Source organism: Helianthus annuus, chromosome 8 (assembly GCF_002127325.2).
Source record: "Helianthus annuus cultivar XRQ/B chromosome 8, HanXRQr2.0-SUNRISE, whole genome shotgun sequence".
Taxonomy (NCBI): Eukaryota; Viridiplantae; Streptophyta; class Magnoliopsida; order Asterales; family Asteraceae; genus Helianthus; species Helianthus annuus.
This window is the reverse complement of record NC_035440.2, coordinates 40,979,142-40,994,275: the sequence shown is the minus strand read 5'-3', so window position 1 is coordinate 40,994,275 and position 15,134 is coordinate 40,979,142. Positions and strand designations below refer to the sequence as shown.

Sequence of the window (15,134 nt, the reverse complement as noted above, 5' to 3'; positions counted from 1 at the left end):
GTTTCCTTGTGTAGAAGGACAAGGTGCTCCGAACTAATTCATCTACAAACTTGCTCTCGGAATTTCAAGTCACCACTTGTAAACCGTGAGTATACTCGTATTTCCCCCTTTTTACTTTTACCACTTTTGGGGTGTAACATGTTTACCTATTAACTTACACATGAACACTTTATTAAACACATGAACGTTCCTATAACATGCTTGTATACGTGATGACTTGATACTTTAAACTTGGGTTATTCTTATGTGTTGAACTTATCATTAACTTCGTACGAGCCAAACCTTGACATATGTAGCGCTATAGGATTAACGACCCGCCCGTAAACTTGAGGTTATGTCTTGAGCATATTGCGTTTTCTTGGTTTGATATGTTAGACACATGCCATATTTAAGGTTTATCTTGAATCATATGCTTGCCATGAGGAATTGATCACACTTTTTAACTTATGCTATGTACGTACCAAACTTGTATACTCGCCTTTGCTTTTGCATTGAATTGTATTTTTAAACATGTTACAGGTTGATGATGATGAAATGAAAACGGATAGCAAAGATGCCTAAATACTCACTTAGACGTTTAGGTTTAAAGTGTTGTATCAATTTTGTTTATGTTATGTTGAACAATGTTGTTATTTGCTTTTCTTGTAATGTTTTGACATTTATTTTGGAAATGAAATTTGGATTATTAAATTATTGTCACAAATAGCGTTATGATGTCTCGAGCAATCTTCACACTTCGTCTCATCCCGATGTCTCGAGCAATCTTGGCGTTATTTTATTGTCTATATAAAATAAAAGATTTTCACCATTCATATCTCCACGGTCTATATGGAGGTATGTTGGCTACCTGGTCGGGGGTTAAGGGAACGGTTTGGTAAGGGTCTTGCCCTTGTTCAGCGTTTAGAGGTCCTGCTTGGGACCTGGGTCAAATTTAGTAGGATCTCCTTCAATACCCATAGGTATTGGATGGCGGGGATCCAAACTCTTTGACCCCCTCATAAGTTAACTACTATTAATACTATAACCCGGCTATTTAGGACTGTATCCCTGCTGACTCAGACTACTTAGCCGAGGGTAACGTCACCGCCAAAAGCGGGGCCTACCACAATTTGCATTAATAACTTAATTCATTATCTTTCAATAATCCGACCCTTTAGGATTGTATCCTTGCTGACTCAAACTACTGGGTTGAGGGTAACGTCGCCTTCATAAGAGGGGCCTACTACAATAACTAAGATAATCTCTTAAACAAGTGCAAAAGTGCGAAAATAATCAAAGGTTATACTAATACACGTGTCGGATCCAAGTGATTCATCTTGTCTATCTGTTTTTATTTTATTTTATTTTTCAGCATTTAGTTAGTTTTTATTTTTCTTAGTTTAAACATTTTTCTCACTTTTTGATTTGGTTAGACGTTGAGGATAAACCGGTATTAAAAGCTCTTGTGTCCTTGGACGACCTCGGTATCTTACCAACACTATACTACGTCCACGATGGGTGCACTTGCCCATATGTGTGTTTAGTGTTAGTAAATATCGTGTTTTATAAATTTAAAACTTGGCTAAAAGTGTAAAAAGGGGCTTAAATATACATCTAAAATATATATACACCGACACACATCAAAGGACATGCTTATAATTTAGTAAGCAAGGTTATGGTCCGTTCACGCATCCGAAATACTCGTTTTATTTTAAAAAGGCTGTTACGGTAAATTTTTAGGCGATTAACGGAAATGCGTAAAAGACTCGGACAACCAACGAACCGGTCACAGAGGTTTATACCATCATGTAACCTGGTCCTAATAGAGTCCTAAGGCATATCTATACCTCACTAAAACGGGTCAGAACTGAAGTCAAAGCAAAAGTCAAACTTTTGCGACATTCGGCTCCGAACCGGGTCAATATAGCAAATGGTCGATTCAAACGAGCGTAAACAAGTTTATATACTTAATATCATGTTTTATGAGTGTCTAAACAGGTTGCATATCATTTATATTACCGATTATGCAAGAATCGCAAAAATAGCTTTCTGTTGACTTTTTAAGCATTCGTTTGACTCGACATTTGAGCTAGTTAGAGTGGTGATCAGAGGGAACCCTTTTAGAGGTTTATTACCCACATAAATACCAACTCATAACTACTTTTGATCCGTCATAAGACTGAGCCATTACGGATTTATTTTGAAGTCAAACCGTAGTTACGACAGTTTGGTTTTTAGCTACATTACTAAGTAAAATTGAATCACAAAGGATCTAAACGACTTACAGAAGCTTAGGCTTGCTTAGAGAACAAAGAGGAACACTTGGGAGCTTTTAAAGTGACCAGAGAAGTGTTTTTGAGTTGTGATGAACTTATGCACACAATGTGCTTATTTATAGTGCAAGAAGGGCTTTAAGATCATCACAACACACTCTACAAGTGACCATGGATGAATGGCAGGTGGCCTAGAGAGTTATGGGTCGAGTAGGGGGCACCCATGACCCTGAGAAACCCATTACTTCATGTTTTACCGCTTTGGACAGCCAACAGCCAACTTTCTGTCGCTGGGCATCGCTTACGGACCGTATGGCTTCGGCCTTGCGGTCCGTAAGCCAGAGGCGGATCAAAATCAATCATTCCCCTCCTTACGGTCCGTAAGGCATAACCTTTACGGTCCGTAAGGGGTTAAAATGAATATCTTTTTAAATCTTTTGTAATGATTATAAAATCTTGGTAATTAATTACCCGACCTTTCGGGTTTGAAGGGGTAACTTTGCGATATGGCCCTCGATTAATTACATTTAAGGACCTCGCGTTATTTACCCGCATTGTTAAGCCCCCCGGTTAATTTATTTATTATCCGGAAAACCTTAAATTATATTATTGACGCTTTTAACCCTTCTCATACGAATTTGATCATAACTTTCTCGTTTTAAAACGGAACTTCGCGAAATTTATATATTGCATTCTAGTGAGTGTATTATACTGTTACAAAGCCTCGGGAACGTTAAAGGGTCACTCAGAGGTATAATTAAACATGTTGACACAGTTAACCCCTGTAGCTTGTAATCTCTCACTTTCTTCCGCGTTTCGCTTCCGTACGATCCATGATTTATTCGTTTGAAGGTACGAGCATCATTTAGGGTTACTATACAGTATATTTACCCTTGGTTGACATCTATAACCCTCGAATTTACATACTTTCAAGGTTTGTCAAAATTAGTCCTTTATTTAATATTAATGCCACGTGTAATCAAATGACACGTGTTAACACATTATTGGACACAAAAAAATTCGAGGTGTTACAAATTGGGATGGTTCGTGTTCGTCACTTCGAATTTGCCTGTCGGGGGATGCGTATTGAACCGACGGTCGATCGCTTTCGGGTATTCCATCAAATGCACTGTTCACAGGGCTTTTATTCATTTGTTCAACGTGCTTCGGCAAAGAAGATCTTGTTAAGCCCCCCCCCCCCCCAAAAAAAAATCTTTTCATGATTGGAAGCCGAAATTCTTTTTTATTAAGGCCGGAGTAATTCCGATGAAGATGGTTTTCAGGGGTAAAGAAGACGTTCCAACCGAAACTATACAAACTCCTTTTTCGGAGGCTTGGTACCAGGACATAAAAGACGTATCGTCGATTGCTCTGCCGGAAAAGGCCCTGGTTGGTGCTGCTACGAGCCTTTGCTGGCGAATGAATCGAGAAGACAAGCCGGTGTACATGGAGGGTGATATCAGTAAGATTCTAGATCTCTTTTCTTCTCCCTCTCTTCTCTTTCCTTTTTTTTTGTTTTAGAATTTGCGCTTCTTCCCCTTTTGCAGTTGTCTCTTTATATGTTGTTGGTTTTAAGAGGGAAGGTGGAAGGATGGCCACTGTGCCAAAAAGGGCTGATGAGGAGCTTTGGTATCATCAGATTGTTAGAAATTTTGTTCTCCCGCGGGATGAAGATTTGTCCACGTAACCCGTAACTGGCGCTGGTAATTTTACTATAATTGCAATACTACTTTTTGCTATTGTTGCGCGTTGGATAACCTTTGCAAGTTTTTGTTTCTCCCAGTAGGTGAGTTGTCTAACCTGGGCGTAGGCCCTGAAAAGAAAAAAAACGTGTGCCAACTGCTACTACTGCGCTGAAAAAGAATGATGCGGAGAGAGCTTAATCATCCAAAGCCAAAAATGTGAGATGAGAGAAGAAAGGTATGCGCCATTCCTCTGACTCCTGGTGTGATTATGTGGTGGTATCTGACTCATTGGAGAGACTTGCGTCTGTAGTTGTGAAGAAGCCAAAGGCGGAACCTAGGGATACTGCTGACCTCCCTCCTTCGAATCCTGATGACCTGATTGACTTGGAGTCATCTCCCGAGCCTTTGTTGAAGACAAAGGCGGGGAAAAGAAAACAGACTGATACTGAGGCTGAAGGGTAACCTGCCAAGAAGGTCCAAAGAAAGAAAATCATCAGGAGAGGAAATCTTGTTGCCTTTATTACGAAACCCCTTCCAGGTAAGCCTGTTCTTTATTTGCTTTCTATGCGCTTTGCATGTTTATAGAAAAACCAAGTTCCCCTATGCACGCGGAGCCATCATCCACGGTTAATGAGGATCTTCCGCCTTCTCCCCCTTGTGCCCCAATTAGTGAGCAACTAGAAGGTACTAAAGCTGGTGGTGATGATGAGGCGGAGAAGACTTCTGAAGCAGTGAACCCTGAGGTTGAAAACCCTATTGAAATGGAGAAGGTTATTAGCCCGGAGGCTGCGGATGTTGATGCTGGGCATCCAAAGTCTCCTGAAGTTGTGGCGCGTGACCCGGAGAAAGGAAAGTCTGCTCAAGAAATTCCTGTAGCAACTTCTCCTTCTGCAGCTTTTAGTTCTGCGCCTGAGAACATTGAGAAGGTCCCTGTTGAAGACCAAAGTTCTTTTGCTTATGATGATAAAGATTCCCCTATCCGCCCAGATGAAACTCTGGGGGGTTATTATTACAGATCTTACTCAAAGAAAAACGCCTCTGAAATTCATGCTCCGGTTTGGAATTTGAAGAAAGGTGATACCTTTTCAGACTAGTGCGTGTGCCGAGACTGGTTGCAGAGAACCTTTCCTCCTGGGTAGATTAAATTTCAAGAGGGACGTCTTCATGAGCAGACCTATCACGCTTATCTTGAAGAGGCTGCTACTTACACGTCTACTACGCATCGCATAGTACGCGAGTGGCATAGTATGCACAAAGAATGGGCTGCCTGTGAGGAGTCCAAGAAAAAATTTTATGAAGATGAGGCCCGAGTAACCCAGTTGAAAGCTACGTTGGAGGCTGACCGAGCCAAGTTTGATCATGAACGAAAAACTGAAGAATGGTCTGTTGTGGGATGGAAGAGAAAAGCAGAGACTGAGGCTGCCCTTCTTTCCAAGGAGCGCAAAAATTGGAGAGAGATTTGTGAGAAAGATAATGCTGAAAAGATGAGTCTCTGCAATGTTATCAACAATCTTAAAGCTGAAGTTGAAAAGTTCAAAAAAACAAGATGCGGAGATTGAGAAATTGAAGCAAGAAAAAGCTGAGGCTGAAGCAGCACGTGATGAGGCGCGCTCTCATAGGGAAAGAAGTGAACAGAGAGAGGTACATACCTGCGCTGCCTTTGCCCTTAAAGATAAGGAGATAGAAGAACTTATTTCTTTATTATCTGAGCAGGAACAACTTAAGGCGGAGGTTGAGTCTGCTAAAAAGGATTTGGAGCTTGAACGGACTAAACAGGCTGAAACTTCCCACCGTCTTTCCGAGGCTGAAGATAAGTTGGAGAATTCTGAGACTGCACGGGCAACGACGGAGAGTGAGCTTGAACCGTTGAAGAGTGATATGTTGTGGTTGAAAGAGCACTGGATTGCAAGCGTAAGTTTTTCTATCTCTGATGAAATTTGGTGGTATTTATGCGTCTTTTTACTCTTCTTTTACTTTTTGTGCAGGTTGCTGAGTCAGTTCTTAATTCTGAAGAACTAGATAAGACAGTTACGCATCTGTAGGTTGCTGTGCGGAATGATGGTTATGCCCAAGGGTATGCAGAGTGTTCTCACCATGTGGTTAACGCTTTAAAGGTTGACTGGGACACTAGTAAGTCTGCTACTCATGGTGTTGATACTGAAGCTGCCCTTGCTGCTGCAAAGACGCAATTTAACACTTTACAGCTTCCAGTTATGGATCTTATTAATGATGCGCTACACTCTGAAGAGTTTATGACGCGATTAAGAGAAATTTTTCCAGATAGGGAAGAAGGTGAAGACGAAGACCTAGCTTAGGTTTTCCTTTCTTTGTATGAACAATTGATAGTTAACTGTAGGTTTTTGGGATGTGGATCCCTGCTTGTTAATGCGATGTGGCGCAAGTAACTTTATTTAATACACTGCTGTGTATGTTTATAATTTCTTGTTAAGGCGTGTGATGCGCCAGTAACTAGTATGAAGTGTGTTTGACTTACAATATTTTGCATGAGTACAATTGCTTTGATTAGGTAAGGCGAATAAAGGTGGTATAAAGCTCATGTGTGAACGTAAGGCTGGGCCTTGCGCGATGCGTGTGATCGCTGACCGTTCATGAGACTTGTGTTACAGTTACCATAACGTTTTTGCGCTTACCAAAAGGAATTGCATGCACTTTGTAATAAACACATAAATAATAGAACTAACTTTGCTTTGATTAATGATAAGGCTCAGAGGCCGTAGTACAAAGTCGTCTGTTAGGATAATTAAATGGAACTTAACTTACTCATACTATAGTTCTACGCCATGGATTGGTAAGTTAAAGAACTTGACCAACATGTGAAGAGGCTATTGTATGCTACTTGTTTCTTGCGCCACTTAGTTTTTTGCTTTCTTACTCGGGCCTTCATCGCCGCGAGTAATTTGCTTTATATCCTTCCGCACGTTCTGCAGTAAATGGGTGAGTTCACCACTTTTGAGCGCTTTTTCAATCTCGGTGCGAAGAGATATACAATTCTTTGTAGTGTGACCATTATCCTTGTGGTAGTCACAATATTGATTCGGATCTTGACCCCTCTTGTCCAATAAGAAGTGTTCGATTTGACATGATCAAAAAGGTTTTCAAAATAACAGAAATTAATATTTCTGAAATAAAAGATTTAAATCTTACTGAAAAACCTAAAAAATACACTTCAAGAGTTCAACAGCGATTAAACAAGAAAAAAGGTTACAATTCTGGTTTTGGTTTTCAAAAGAAACCAAACCATAATGGTAATTTCAAAAAGAAAGGTCTTGGTTTTATTCCACCTGAAAACTATAAAAATGACAAAATTACTAAAACAAACACAAAATTTGTTTCAGGAGGAAGTGCTGAGGAAGAACAGAAGAAACCTTTTTGGAGACAATCAAACCAGGAGTTTCTTGCTGAGAGGAAAGGAACTGGAGTTTTTCATCGGAAGGAGACAAGAACCTGTTACAAGTGCAAAGAAGTTGGTCACATTGCGTGGAACTGTTCTCAAGCTACAAAGACAAAACAGGGAGTCTCTGAAAAACTTAAAGAAAAAGTTGTTGATGTTGAACCACCAACTGAAAAGTTCAAAATTTTTGAAAATTCAACTTATGGAGTTGGTGAATGTTCTAAGAAAAATTTTTACAAGAAGAGAGCCAAAGACAACCAAATGTGGGCTGTTAAGAAATGTGATGAGAAAGTTGGCAGTGATTTTGGTTCCACAAAGCCAGAAGAGCCACAGGTTGAGGTAAAAGAAGTAAAATCAGTTTCTTCAGTGGATGATGTTAAAATTCCACCATTGAAGGATGAAAAGTATAAACAAAAAGTTCGTAAGGTTGAGATCTCAAATCAATTTTATTCTGAAAAAAAAGGAATTTGATGTTGAGAAAGCTTTTAATGGCAATGTGAAAAAGCTTTTTGGGAAAATGGTCGAGGGAAAGGCCAAAGGGGTTAAAGATTTTTATGCGACAAAGAAAGAAACTTATAACCCTACTGAACAAGAGTTAAAAACACCCAAGGTTGGTAAGACTTGGGTGGAAATTCTTTTTCCTTGAAAAATCTGGAATTGCCGGAGATCCTAAGTTTGTAATCGCGGATCAAGAATCGGCATCTTTATTAGAAAATATTTTTGAAAATTTGTAAATTTTGACAAGTCATACTGCAGGAATTGCCGGAGCTTCCAGGTTGGTAAGTGTGAAGCAGGAATCGGCATCTCTGTTGGTAAAATGAATTGTGTAGATGTTTTATTCCTACATGTGGTACATGTGATTAGTGATTAGTCAAGGTCATTAGTTTGAACTTGATATAATTCTCATACAAGTAATTGAATGAACAATGTGATGAACCCAAACCTACAAAACTTATTTTCCGGAAAAATCATTTTGATTAAAACAAACTTAAGTGTTTTGAAATCTTAATGAGAAAATGGTTTTGTTGAAAGGGGGAGTTCTGATTGTTTATGCCAAGTGAATGGCGAATTGAGGTGATTCGATATCGGTTGTCAAGATTACTTGTACAGTTTGTTTTCAGTTTTTCTTTAATGTGTTTGCATTTTAGGGGGAGTAAGAAATTTCAGAAAATCCAAAAACATTAGAAAAGTTGAAAAAGACAAAAACATGATAAAACAAAAATGAGTTTTCTTGTATAAAAGAGGAAATGAAAGTACATCAGTGGACTGTCACAACATGCTAAAGAAATGAAAGGTTAAAAATGTGATAAACAATCTCACTATGGATGTGCCAGTAGGTTTTTGCACATTTAGTAGATTGTGATGAGATATAAATCTAAATTCAAACTTGCTTATGTCGTGGGTAATATTTCTTGGATATATAGGTAACCCCGAAATCTTGTTTGAAAGGTCCCTTTTTCTGAGATACTAGGTCTTTATACTCAGTGATATTTAGGGTATTATTCCGGGACTTCTGCTGAATGGAAATTCTGACCTAGTCCCTGCATAATACTTTTCGCATTGCTTGAAATATAGCACCGCCCTCAGCAAAAATGATGAAACAATAAAATTGATAATCATTGCTGTTGTAAAAAAGATCCTCTAAAGGGGACACACCAAAAGTCGAGTTGTCATCTCTCTGCTGAACGGAAGTTCTGACCTGAGCTCTCACGGTTTCGCACCTAACCCCTTACAGATATCATCTAGGTATACTCACCTGTAAGACTGAATACTGGGATCTGGATACGGGAGTATATTCAAGTGGTGGGACACGCGAATAAGTTTAAGTTCTTAGGACATTAATCTTGTATCTCGAAACAATTGAACTTTGTGTGAAAATTTAAGTGGATCAATATACTGACAATCTAAGTGAATTGTTTAGAACTTAAAATGAAATGAAGCTTAACGGTGTTGGTGATTTGTCTCAAAAACTGATATGATCCTCTTACATAAACTCACAAAAATATTGTCTGTAAATATTTCTTTACTGCATTTCATATTAAAAATTCAAAAAGATTTTCGACAACTGATGTTGGAGAGCTGATTTTCAAAGTTCCAAGTGCTAAACATGATGAGCATATTTTGAGGGGGAGTCTATTAAATCTAAAATTGGTTGAATTTTTTTTTTCTGCAAGTGGTCACAGAGATTCTGATTGTTGGTACATATATTTTAATATTAAATTGTTAAAATCATAAAACTTATGTTTGAGGTAGAGAATGTGCAGATAACCTGAGCTGGATGAGAGCCAGGTCACGATCTTGGAACAACATCAAAGAGAATTTGAGAAAGTGCCAGGTTTCTGATACCTGAGGTTTCTGTGGAAAGATATATGAGCCAGATTTCGATCCTGGAGCAGATGATGCTGATGAACTGAGATCTGATCAAGAGAATTAGAAAGCTCAAGAGCCAGTCTCGGATCCTGGAAGATATTAGTATTTGAAGGGAGCATGTTGGTGCTGATAGAAAGAGTAAAGCCCAAAGACTGATAAAGACTGAAGATGTGAAGACTCGACATTTAAGACTCGTCAACATCTGAGGGGGAGTCTGTTAGTGCATACATCTGTCGTCTTCGTCTTGTATCGAGTCTTATTCAAGATATGTTAGATCAGGGCACATTGTACAAGAAAATAGTAGATTTATGTGTAAATTAGGGAGATTCCGCTTGAAAAGGCTGATTCCGCTTGAAATGACTTGTATCACTTTCAAGCGAAATCACAAGTAATTGATTCCGCTTGAAATGCACATGTTACTTTCAAGCGGAACCTGATCATCTATATATAGCAGTCTCGAGCGGAATCATAGAAAAATAGTTGGATCAGTGGTGAACTTGGATACCGAGGTGCTGCCGGTTTATCCTTTGCGTGTAATCTGTGTTATATCAATCAGAAAGGTGTTTAAAGTAAATTGCAAGCTGTTTCGAAGTCTGTTTCTTAGTTTCCGCCTCTGAAACAGATCAAAACTCCTCTGAACGACTCGTTTGGGTCATCATACGGTCCTACACTGTTGAGCACCTCCGCCGGAGTTTTCGTTAAGGGGGTCCACTGTCGTTCTCTATTCTCTTGCTTTGTTTCCCTATGAGCTACGAGCTTGTTTATGGGTCCACTTTCTTTCCACCACTACCACTCATGTCTTGTGGGCGATTGTGCAGTGGCGGCGGCCTGTTGGTGCTGAGGTTTCGTTCTGTCTGGGCGTACACTTTGGCCGCAGCCATCAGCTTCTCCCAACTCTTGGGTAACCCCTCCATTCCTGACAGAACCTTGATCATGTCATCGCAGCGGACAACATACTTGAACTGCGCTCGTACCAGATGTTCATGAACATCACCGATCTCTAGTACTTCCTTGTTGTAGCGCGTTATGAAGCCCTCTGAGCTCTCATCGTCACGCCTCCAAATATTCATCACGTCAGCAGTGTCTCTGATAGACCTTTGTTGTTGGCTAAAATGCATTAGGAATTTTTCTCTTAGATCCACCCACGACGTTATCGTCCCAACTGGTAGGTTATCGAACCATAGTCGCGCTGCACCTGTGAGAGTTTGGATGAATAGATGGCACCACATTGGCAAGGTCCATCCTCCTACCAGACCTGCGCAGGTGAAAACACGAAGGTGATCGTCCGGATCTGTCATGCCTTTGAATTTGCCGACATTTGATGGCAGTTTCGTTTTTTCCAAGGGAGCTAAGGTGATTTCACTGATAAACTTTGAATTCTCCGCTGCCTCTGCCGGGCGGTAGATTAAGTTGTAATCGTGCTCTACTTCTGGATTATAAACCGCGCGAGTTTATAATTTTTGTGATCCCGTTGCAACCGGCTGAACACACTTGTATTATCTCCCTCCTGGTATGTTCTATCATATTCGTCGGTGTGGGTGTCCCGCTTCTGGTAGGAACGCGGGCCCAACCGAGAATGAATCGATTGCCTTCGATGGGAATGAGATTCATCATGATACTCTCTTCGTCGATTCTCGGAATGAGTAGCCTCATACCTTGTAGGCGATGTGGAGTAAACTTTCGTGTCTTACACATGAACTCGTGATGGTGCTTCATAGTGTGAAGCACGAGGTGCCGATGGTGCTCGTGTACGAGATGCAGGTCTTCGTGACTGAGTGGGGAGAGTAGTTTGTGCATAAAGTTGTGCGTATACGGCGTTTATTGCTCCTTGGGATCTGATATACCACGAGATGGGAGTTTCACCGGGAGGTAAAATTGAACTTATCGGGATCTCGGGTTGTACTCCTGGAGTAACAGGGTCGTTTGGATGATTATTGTTGTACTAGACTTCGTTATCATCCGAAGTTTCTTCCACAATCCCTTCAACTTAGGTATTGTGTGCGAAATTTGGCCGAGGGCCGGATTGACGGTTTGTCGGAGTTTCTTCCATTGAAAAACAGAGATGGAAGAGTAAATCAAAACGAGGAGGTATGATTAAAAACTGAGAAATCGGTGGGCGCCAATGAAGAAATACTGGTTTAATCGACCGGAATCAATTGAACCAGGGGGTTTGAATCTGCATAAAGGGGTTATATCTTCTCGTTTGATTCAGAGGTGAATGATCTTCTTCCTTGAACAACAACTGCAAAACAAACAGCCGTTAGACTTGCCACAGGGAGAATGGGGGTTCTCTCCGTAACCACCCTCCGGCGTGAGAATAAGTACAGGGTTTTATGAAGAAGAAGTAGTAGTAGAGTGAAGTGAGAGTAACTTGAAAAACTGTACCTGAATTATCCTCTATTTATAGCCGAAGTTTGGGCGGGAAAGTTTGTTGATGAAAACTTGATGGAAAGTGCTTTTCCGTTGTGACAACCCTCACTAAATCAGGTATCCGTACGGTTTAATTAATGACTAATTACTGTTTAATTACTGTGCTTGCTTGAAATTACTGATGAACTGCTACTTGATTTCTGATACTTGTACATACCTGCATCATACTTCAATTATCGTCACTACATTATTTACATGCTGAACCTTAGTGACAAACATGATGCACAAAAGCATAGTAGCACTATGAACGGATAACCTATTGAACATGCTGATAAGCCAGCATCAGGCAGATATTGCCTCTAAGGCCTGTATGAGCCAGAAATATTTCACTACACCCATAGTGAGTGTTGTAACATTTGTGCTTGTAATCATTGTGAACAGTTCAATTATCAATAAAACAATGTTATTTGATCCCAATATTTGTTTCGTTGTGTTTTACATTTTTCATGTTTTGACTTTTGTTCAATTTCCAACTCTACATCGCTTTCTGGAGCATTATACGCAAACTGGTGCGTAAACGTGCTCAGTTTAATGCGACAAATACTCCGGAACATCAACATATACTCAACATACCTTAAATAACCTTTACATAACTTAGAAATAAGTTTTGAAGGCTTTGGTATGGCAAAAATTGACAAACTGCGAAAGTATGCCAATTTGAACTGTAACGAACATTCCGGAACATGTCCATAAGTTAAACATACCATAAATATCCTTTACATGGCTTAGAAATAGGCCTTGAGGGGTTTGGTATGCTAAAATAAACTTTAGGGTCATTCAGGGACTAAAAGTGTCAAAAAGTGCACAAGTTTGCACTTTTGCGCATAACTTACGTTCTGAACACATCCGGACATCCAAAAATTTATGTAAGCATCCTTATATTATGCCTAAGTGTTTGGCATGAGAAAAATCCATGCGTCGCGCAATTTGGATCGTCTTTCGCGCTTATGCGCACTCCGTCGCAATTAACCAAACATCGCGACCGTACGGCCAAACGAACCGACATCCAGGATATTTTTGAGCACATTTTAAGTTCCCTATACTTTAACTTCATTTTAGAGCTTTGAAATGAGGTTAACGGGGCTTAAACGTGCCAAAAATGCAGCAAATACCAAGTTTTGGTGCTGCAGGGACCAAAACTGCAATTCTGCCAAACTAGGGGCTTACGGACCGTAAGCCATAAGCCATACGGTCCGTAAGGAGTCCCCAGTACAGCAGAACCGACATTTAATGTTGATTGCCTCTTCAAATGGCGAAAGGTCCAATTGCCTTTTCACCCAATCAAAGGCCAAGGGCCATTAATCAGTGACCACAACATTTTGACATGTGTACGCACAAGATCGTGGCACGGTATTCGATAAACGATCCTAACGGTTCCACTTTTCCTATAAATACCCCCCCCCCCATTTTGCTCAAAACCCACACAATCTGATCTTAAGGCTCTAAGTTGGAACCATTGTTTCATACCTGAGCTATTTTGATCCAGATTAGTATTCGGGGACCCTCCGTAAGTGTTCTTTCGTTCTTTTATTCTCTTTTCGAGTCCAAAAGTCGAACTATGTTTGACTTTCTGCATTGACCAGTTTATGGTCGATGCGAAGTTCGTTGGAACTTCATAACGTGAGCGTGATCACGATGGTTATGGTCCGTAGTGACTATACCTACTGATTACCACGTTATCTAGGCTCAGTGACGAGTCGTAGTTTCGGCCAAAATGTGCATTCTTGCGTGTTTTGTAACCAAACTACTCGTGAGCATCAAAGCATTTTGTTTTGATGCCAAACCTGTTTTCTAAAGTTAGTTAAGCATGTTCTAACATGCTTAGCTCGTCACTTTTAGTTTAGTGCATATATAGGGTCGTAAGGTAAGCGATCTAAACCATCGCTTATACTTTCGAACCCGACCCATTTGGTCGATCATTAGGATCCGACCAAACACATTAGGTGACCGTAGCTATAACCTTCCGAGGTTATACCTTGTGGTCGCAATGTTAGGCGTTCCGAACGCGTTCTACGCGAACGACGCGTTAGGGTAGCATAAGCTACCTAAACGGGTCGTGATGGGCCGTAAGCACTTAGGTTAGGTTTCATTTTAGTATGTAGGCTTTGTTAAACCATATTACACGAGTCTCCATACTCGTTTGGTTTACGAACCCGCATACTATCCGATCCTTCCGATTTGGTCCGGTATATTAACATAGCTACCTATTAGGTGCCGTTTGATATCCCGTGATCTTTAGCATTATCTGGTTATTATACAAGAACTCCAAAAGCAATCTCAGGTGAGTACATTGAACCCCTCTTTTACTGTTTTCTAAACTGTTTTGGGGTGAAACACATGTGCCTATCTGTTACATTCATGCTTTCCATGTTTTCACATCATATGCCTGCTATGTTGTTAGTACATTATAGTACACGATTTCATTACATTTCATGCTATGTATGCCCATTGTGTGCGTACTTAGTACATTGATTTACATTACATTTCTGTTGCATATGTTTACTCAGCATATGGACACATTGATTTACATGAACATTTCTGTTGCATATGTTTACTCAGCATATGGACACATTGATTTACATGAACATTTCTGTTGCATATGTTTACTCAGCATATGGATACATTGATTTACATGAACATTTCTGTTGCATATGTTTACTCAGCATATGGACACATTGATTTACATGAACATTTCTGCTGCATATGTTTACTCAGCATATGGGCACATTGATTTACATGAACATTTCTGCTTCGTATGTTTACTTAGCATACTTAGTACAATTGTTTACATCACATGCCTTCATTTTGTTATGACATTTGGTTTGTTTAACATGGGACAATACATTCATTAACATTGATCACGCCGTTCGTTAGTAGGTAGTGGTACCATAGGAATTGACAACTCCCGTTTCTGAAATCCTGGGTTTGATAGGATTGGAAGGAATGACCGAATTCGATATACATAACTTAGATAAACCTTTAATT

General features: G+C 40.0%; 1 protein-coding gene across 1 annotated transcript; it reads right to left on the bottom strand.

Annotated features, from left to right (window-relative positions):
* Window positions 1-10,480: 10,480 nt before the first annotated feature.
* LOC110869893 lies at window positions 10,481-10,948 on the bottom strand. Its single transcript, XM_022119098.2, has one exon. It carries the CDS (start codon window positions 10,946-10,948, stop codon window positions 10,481-10,483), a length of 468 nt encoding a protein of 155 aa, XP_021974790.2.
* Between the last annotated feature and the right edge of the window lie 4,186 nt (window positions 10,949-15,134).